The sequence below is a fragment of the Limulus polyphemus genome, unplaced genomic scaffold, assembly GCF_000517525.1.
Source record: "Limulus polyphemus unplaced genomic scaffold, Limulus_polyphemus-2.1.2 Scaffold1961, whole genome shotgun sequence".
Taxonomy (NCBI): domain Eukaryota; kingdom Metazoa; phylum Arthropoda; class Merostomata; order Xiphosura; family Limulidae; genus Limulus; species Limulus polyphemus.
The window spans coordinates 79824-88227 of NW_013667571.1; the positions used below are offsets into that span (position 1 = coordinate 79824).

General features: G+C 35.8%; 1 protein-coding gene across 2 annotated transcripts in view; it reads right to left on the reverse strand.

Annotated features, from left to right (window-relative positions):
* Positions 1-7815, reverse strand: part of LOC106465492 (mediator of DNA damage checkpoint protein 1-like) — a 29267-nt gene extending 21452 nt beyond the window's left edge. For both annotated transcript variants that reach the window (XR_002611992.1, XM_013925719.2), the window contains exon 1: positions 7589-7815. Coding sequence is in view for 1 of the 2 variants with exons in the window: in XM_013925719.2 (XP_013781173.1) it covers positions 7589-7599 (11 nt within the window). In the remaining variant the exon portion in view is untranslated. The remainder of the gene's footprint in view (positions 1-7588) is intronic.
* Positions 7816-8404: the final 589 nt, after the last annotated feature.

Genomic DNA, 8404 nt, shown 5'->3' on the forward strand with positions numbered 1-8404 from the left:
GAAAATATTATATATTTATATATATCAGGTAGATGATAAAAAACATGTTCAACACTTTTACTTCCATTATTTTACTATAGCTGATTTGTAGTCAAATAAGTGGATTAAAACTTAATCAACAAAAACGTGTACCATAAACATGTTGGATTACATTATCGAAGTCTTGTCACCGAAGAAAAAAGGCGGGGGAAAAATTAGCACTTATGTAAAATATTCCTGATCTTAGCTACGTTCGTTCTTTTAATTGTATAACTTATTTATCTGTGTACAACTTATTTATCTGTTAGAACTCTTTTCTTCTTCAAAATACTTTCTAATGGTTTATAAGATAATCACAGGTGCGAATCTAACCGCGATTTACTCAATCAAGCACAATTTTCATATATGGAGTTAATACCTGATGTACTCGTTTAACGTAAAGGGTGTTTTGCAACTTTACTTAGTAGAGATCAGTAGAATAATACAAGGAACATATAGAAGTCAACTCCGAACGCCCCCCCCCCAAGAGCGCATGTCAAGTCTGGTTTATATCGGTCAAAAATTGTAAACCTGAAAAGTAGTCACACAAAAGATACTTTTATTTTATACAGAGATTGAGTGCGTTGTATTAAAATGATTTTGGAGCCTCACTACGTCGTTACAATTCATGTCGCCACGTCCGGCCATATTCTGTCTGACAATCGTGCATCTTAATGAAAGCTTTGCAGCGAAGTTTCCATTCTAAAAGGCTCTGTCGTAAGGCTGTTATGACCAAACTTCAAATCACACTACACCACCTTGAGAGGTTCCATATGCCACCTATCGTACGATGAAGATAGTTTCCCAGCGCCTGTTTCAACAGCATCGCATAGACAACGATAGGCATTCTTGTAACTTGAGTGATATGCCGAATTTTAGCGTTATACTTTTTCTAAATTATCTTTGAGCCAGTAGGAGACAAGGTTGTTTTGGATTTCGCGCAAAGCTACTCGAGGGATATCTGCGCTAGCCGTCCCTAATTTAACTGTGATAGGTCAGAGCTCCACCACGCCCGAAAAGGCGAGCTTGTTCGATAAAAAGTATTCGAACTTGCGACTCGCCCATTAGGAGTTGAACGTCCTAACCACCAGGCTATGCCAGGTCAGGAGACTAGCGTTATTCAATCACTTAAAGTATTAGATCAAATTTATTAGAGCCCATGAAATGCGTTAATTAATTAAATTTGCTTAAAGTTATAGTGGAATGCAAAGAAATCGCGTGGAAGCATGTCGTTTTACGTCTTCTCTTAATAACTAAGTAAACTAGTGATTATGATATTATAATTTTAATTATTAATAATCTTTGTATCATTACTTATTAAGTCGGATGCTGATTAAAGTAGTTAACTTATTGTTATTTCAGTCCTAAAAATTCCGGGTTGGGTTCTTTATAACCCGTGAAAAAGTTTCCGTTTTTGAATACAAGGTTTTTTTTGTTGTAAAGTGACCTAGTATTTTTCTCCCCATACATCGTGAACTTATTAAACAATAATAAAAAAAGACATTTCTAAGTAGCTTTCCGATTAGCTGAGTAAGAGTATAGCCATTACTAAATGTAAGTGGAGCACGTTTTTTATATGCGTGTCTTTAATAACTTTGGAAAGAACCGGTTTTTCTTTGAATCTTGACCTAATGCAACGTTTGGCAACTTTGACAGGTTACAGGCATGTTGAATATGCACAAACTACACTTGAATGTTATAATTAAACCTCAAAAGCAGGCAAAACATTGGAAACTTAAAAAAAGCTAGGTCTATTATTATATTTAGATGTCTTGTTTTTTCATCCCTTAAGTGCATTCTTTTTTATATGAAGTTGTTGACTTGCGACCCTAAGAACTTGTCTTGGTCGTCCTAACCTGTTTCTCTTGCAGACGTCATCTGAGGTAGTATAACTGTATAAGAAATACAAAACCTAGAGGTTTCTTCGTTCAGGTGTACTAGAACTAATAGCAGTTGACAGGTACTATGCCTACTTGTTGGACAGTTAATGTAGACGAATACTGAAAGGTTTAAGGAAATGTTGACAATATTCTCGGACATGTTAAACAGAAATTGGCTGTAATTTCCCATAATGCGAATGGTCAAAATATTCTATGCTAAATGAGCTCTGTCAGTTTTGTTACGTTATCCCACCATTTCAAAACCTATGTGGGAATCATTGCTATAATAGTAGCCATTTACATATAACCAAATTCGTCAAAGTTAGGCTCTACAGTACGAATTGACTGTAATTTTATACCATACAAAAAAAAATCAATTTTTTTTTTAAATACTTTTTTAAGCGCAAAGCTATACAATGGGTTATCTGTGTTGAGCCCATCGAGGATATCGAATCCTCATTTTTAGCGTAATGAGCCCACAACTTTACCCCTTTGCTACAAGGGGAAGGGGGACAAGAAAAAACAGATCACCCACAAAATGAAGCTGAGTACTCAATAAAGAACTACAATATTTGATATTAACTTGGCTGTCTGTATTGTGTCCACCACGGGTATCGAAACCCGGATTCTACGTTATAAGTTGTCAGACTTACCGCTAATCCACTGAGGGGCTTTATATTGTCTACGTTATTTTTTGGAATACAAGTGGTACAGCTCTAGACTTTGTTTGTTTGTTATTGAGCACAAAGTTTCACAGTAGGCTGTCTGTATTGTGTCCGCCACGGGTATCGAAACCAGGATTTTACATTATAAGTTGTCAGACTTACCGCTAATCCACTGAGGGGCTTTATATTGTCTACGTTATTTTTTGGAATACAAGTGGTACAGCTCTAGATGGGTTCGAATCCGCGCGATACCACTAAATATTCCTCACACTTTAAGCTGATGGTGCGTTATAATATAGACATTCAATCCCTTAGCATAGATAGTGAGTAGTAGGGTGCCTTCCCTCTGGTCAGCATTCAGAATTAGGAACGGCGGCAGGTAGCTTTTATAGCTTTGCCATAAATACAAAGTAAAATATCGTTCCAAAAACAATCAACTTCCACATTATTTCTCATTACATTTAGAGAGGCCCGGCATGGTCAGGTGGTTAGGGCGCTCGACTCGCAGTCTGCGGGTTCGAATCCCCGTCACACCAAACATGCTCGCCCTTTCAGCCGTGGGGGGTGTTATAATGTGACGGTCAATCCCACTTTTCGTTGGTAAAAAGAGTTGGCGGTGGGTGGTGATGACTAGTTGCCTTCCCTCTAGTCTTACACTGCTAAAGTTGGGACGGCTAGCGCAGATAGCCCTCGTGTAGCTTTGCGCGAAATTCAAAAACAAACAAACAAAAACAAACATTATATTTAGAACTCACAATTAAATTTCTCAGATAATACTGTATTCTTACGATTATCGCTGCGTCTATTCTGTAATGTAGTTTTGAATGCTAAAAAATAAAGTTAAGACAAAACTAACTATATCTTTACAAAAAAAAAAACTCTACGTAATTTTAGTTCATTCAAGTACTTTCAAAACTTTATTCCCTCCAGTGGCTCAGTAGTATGTCTGATGGCTTATAACGCTAAAAACAGGGTTTCGATACCCGTGGTGGGCACAGAAACAGATAGCCCATTGTGTAGTTTTGCGCTTAACAACAAGCAAACAAACAAATAAAAACGTTAGTTCTTTCACGGACATTTCTCTCAGGAATATCCCTAACAGGAACGTGTTATAATTGCCTCTCATTATCAGCCTTCCATTAAAACCATACAAGTGATTGTTTTTAAGATAGTGTTATGAATAGTTAAGTAACAATAGGTTATATAAATGTTAAATTTTTAGATGTAACAGATTGTTTACATTTTAGCCTAGTTCTTTTTAAAATATCAGGTAGATATTTCGTTAGAGAATTTCCATTTTACATTTTGAAATATTTGAATTTAATGAGGTACATATCATGCCAAATATGGATGAGGCCTTCCTAAAATAAAAACTGTTATGTTATTACATACACACACACACACACACACACACATATATATATATATATACATACATGCACCTATAGCTGTTTTCTTGGTATTGGATTTAAAATAATAATATTATTAACAGATGCAACCATACCGCAGCCCTATAACGGATAGTCTTTAATCGGAATATCCCTCGGATTTTTCCATCATACGAAAGAAAAACCCAAGCGATGCTCCATTTGGGATAATCCTGTCCGAATAATCCAGTCGTTATATTATGCCTATCTGCTATTGGTGCCTTAACACCTGAATGTATCCAGTGGGAAAACGCGTCAAATCGGAATTAATAGTTTCAATGCAATGTGGGCGAAATTGCAGGGAGAACGAGCGTCAATTTTCTTCTTCTGAGATCTTGCTGATTAGGCTACGAAAATATCTTTGTTGTATAATGTAGATTTGATATTCATTGCCTGCTTATTTTTGAAATTACACCTGTGTTTTGTTTATATCTAAAACTGGATAGATTCGTCAACATCCATTTTGTAGATAATGATACTGGAAATCGACACCGGATGCTGTGATTGCGCAAAATCTACAGTCCTATGGTTTTCATTGGTCACTTTTTTTCAGAAAACAGCTGACGTGTTATTTTCATCGTGTGCAATTAATCTCTCATAAGTCGATCATAGTGAAATAGGGGGCTCGGAATTATTCAAGTTAATTAATCCTGTAAAAGAAATTCTGCAGTACCTTTCTCGTCGAAATGCACCATTAGGCTTCACTCAGAACTAGAAGTCTCCCACAGTATTTTAGTACATTTTTATTTAGCTCGTTTGACGTTTGTACATTCCTGTTTTGAATAAAGTACATTGACCTTTATCTCAAGAACTGGTTATCCTTGTAGTTGTGGAAGCATAAAAACTGATGCTATTATCACCGCTTGCTTTTCTTTGGCGTTGAAAAAAAGAAGCATAAGTACAATCCAGACGCAAAGTTTACTCTAAACCCTAATTTACAAAATCACTGCAACAAAGCAAACGTCTTATTTCGTGTGATAACCACTAGAGAAGTCAGTCACCTTCACTTTCTTTGTTTCGCTTTCATAATATAAAATGTAGCAAATACAAACATTAGTAGGCTAGTCGTGCGCGCCATTTCCTGTTCCTAGCAAGTAGCTTTCTTTTATCAAGATGAAAATAACATCTAGGTGAACTAAAATTGTGTGTACATTGCAAAACAGGTTTGTATCTACTGAGATTTCTATCTACTTACTTGTAGAAGAGTAAAAAGAACGGTTCATGCTGAAATAAGGGAAGAATTGAGACAAGAAAGGAGGAAACTGGTTTACTTACAAAAAGAGAGTTCACTTAAGAAGGAAGTGAAAACTGGTTTACTTAGACTTCTCGTAAGTACATTCAAAGAGGATGGAGGAGAGAAAACTGGTTTCTAAACAGAGATAGTGCACTGTTGAAGTAAGAAGGGAAGAAAGAGATTTTTAGACACAGAGTGCACTGTTCATGTAAGATGGGAAGAAAGAGATTTTTAGACACATAGATTGCGCTGTTCATGTAAGATGGGAAGAAAGAGATTTTTGGACATAGAGTGCGCTGTTCATGTAAGAAGGGGAAAAAGAAACTGGTTTCTAAACAGATAGAGTGCACTGTTGATGTAAGAAGGGAAGAAAGAGATGTTTAGACACAGAGTGCACTGTTCATGTAAGATGGGAAGAAAGAGATTTTTAGACACATAGAGTGCGCTGTTCATGTAAGATGAGAAGAAAGATATTTTTAGACATAAAGTGCGCTGTTCATGTAAGAAGGGGGAAAAGAAAACTGGTTTCTAAACAGATAGAGTACACTATTCATGTAAAAAGGGAAAAATGAAACTGGTTTCTAAACAGACAGAATGCATTGTTAATGTAAGAAGGGAAAACTAAACTGGTTTCTAAACACATTGAGTGCGCTGTTCATGTAAGAAGAGAAAAAAGAAAACTGGTGTCTAAACAGAGTGCTCTGCTCATGTTAGAAAGGATGAAAGAAAGTAACATTTAGATAGACAGATAGAGTGTACTATTCATGTAAAAAGGAAGAAAATAAAACTGATTTCTAAAGAGATAGAGTGCGCTGTTCACGAAGAAGGAGAGAAAGAAAGTGATATGTTTACAGAGTGCGCTGTTCACGTAAGTAAGGAGGACTGTTATTGTTGTTTTCCCCGTACAAGGCTAAACAATATGATTTATGCACTCTGACCATAGAGGAAAAGCGAACCCCGAATTTTAACGTTGGAAGTCCATAAACCTACCGGTGACCCACCATGGAACTAAAATTGAAGGGGGGGGGTCTGAACGTACAAAGAGCTGATGTTGAAAGTAAAGTGAAGACCAGGCTATGTGTATACATAGTATGATGTAAGTTATATGTGTGTATGCACTGTAGCGTTTAGTAGGAAGTCTCTAACAACTTCTGGTTTTATGCAACTAAACCTGTATCGACCTAACCTAACCTAACATTTCTTGATTAAAGGATAGGTTAATCAAGTATTTCTAGAACAACAACCACAACGTTTTCAGATAGGAGATTCTCTATTAACGAAACCATAGAAAAATCAATTCACTTTGTTTAAATATATAATTTCTAGAACAACAACCACAACGTTTTCAGATAGGAGATTCTCTATTAACGAAACCATAGAAAAATCAATTCACTTTGTTTAAATACACAATTTCTAGAACAACAACCACAACGTTTTCAGATGGGAGATTCTCTATTAACGAAACCATAGAAAAATCAATTCACTTTGGTTAAATATATAATTTCTGGAACAACAACCACAACGTTTTCAGATAGGAGATTTAGATAGAAAAATCAATTCACTTTGTTTAAATATATAATTTCTAGAACAACAACCACAACGTTTTCAGATAGGAGATTCAGATAGAAAAATCAATTCACTTTGTTTAAATATATAATTTTGACCAAGTGGGGGTTTAGATGCACATGGAATTAAGGGTTATTTGCTTCCACCAGTTTTATTTATTAAAAACTGGTGGAAGCAAAGAACTGTCAGTTGGAAGATACATCAAGCAGTAATAATAACTGAAACTGGATGTTACTCGCTGCATTTTCCAAGACTAGGTTATGCTCCAAAAATTGAACATTTTAATGCAGGAAATAACATTTACTTCTGTAACATTAAACGGAACCTCTGTCAAGTTCTTAGATGTCATGTTCAGCTTTGCTTTCGATGTTTAAATAATGATTTCCTAATAACTAACTCAAAATAAATGATTTATTGTTAAACCTTTAGTTATTACACTGATTAGTTTGCACATGTTAAATGTTTCACGAAAGCTTTGCTTAAGTGCAAACAAAACAGCTTCATTTCGACTTCGAAAGACTTTCAGTGTAATACAAAGAAGCAGTCTTGCTGCAGAAGGATAACAATGTGAACGGCAGAACTTTGCCTAGAAGTGATTGAACATTCGAAGACGGTGCCCTATATAAAAATCTTCGCAAGAATATACAGGAAAGTTATGAGAATAAGTGTGTATAAACAATCATGCATTTTTCAGCTGGGCAACAAAGTTTTGAATACAAGAATTGGAGATGGATTTCTTTCACCAAGCAAGAATACGTGTGAATATGAACTTTTCGAAATAAATAGGGTAAAACTTACCTGAGCCACATGTCGATCGAGATCTGAACCCAACAAGACTCAAAATGGTGTCGTTGAACACCCCCAACTTCAAACAGAAGTTATTGTACTCAGTTTTTTAGTTAATATTACGACTATATATAACACATCAGGGGGATGAGGGGATATGCTTATAGAATATAGAATAAAACTAGCAAGAGAGTCTCTGACCCCCACTTGGTCTTCTCTTTCACTGACAGCTAAAGGGACCAGTGCTCTATATAAGTAGGATTTTATATAGGAGACCAGCTTGACCTTGTACTACTAGCCTACGTCACAAGTGAAGACAAATCTAAGGCCTCTGAATGGCTAAATAAGTTAGTTAACGTTAAAACTGGTTCATTCATTACTCGTTTTGAGCATCTACGAAAACAACAATTTGCGATTTTTTTTCAACAAAGCATTCGTAAAAAAATAATAACGTATGCGTAAAAATGTTCAAAAAAGAAAAGAGAAAAACACACAAGTAAACATTAAACAAGAAACGTTTTGATATATGTTGCCTGAAAACTATGTAATAATAGGTTTGTTGTAGAAGTGAAATAAAAGAAAAACACAATTGCTTTCCTGATTGGCCTTTTGAGAAATATAAAGATAACTCATACAAGGAAGACTATTTCTTAATTCCCCAAAAGCGCCCTCTGTGATATCGTAGCCCACCAAGAAAAGCACGATCATAGGACTACCGACACGAAATTTGGGATGTTAACTTGTTCACGGGAAGACTGTTTTAGTATTCCAGGAGGGGTGGTGCTATTTAAAAAATGTGGAAAAATTACAGCGAGCTCATGTAACTAA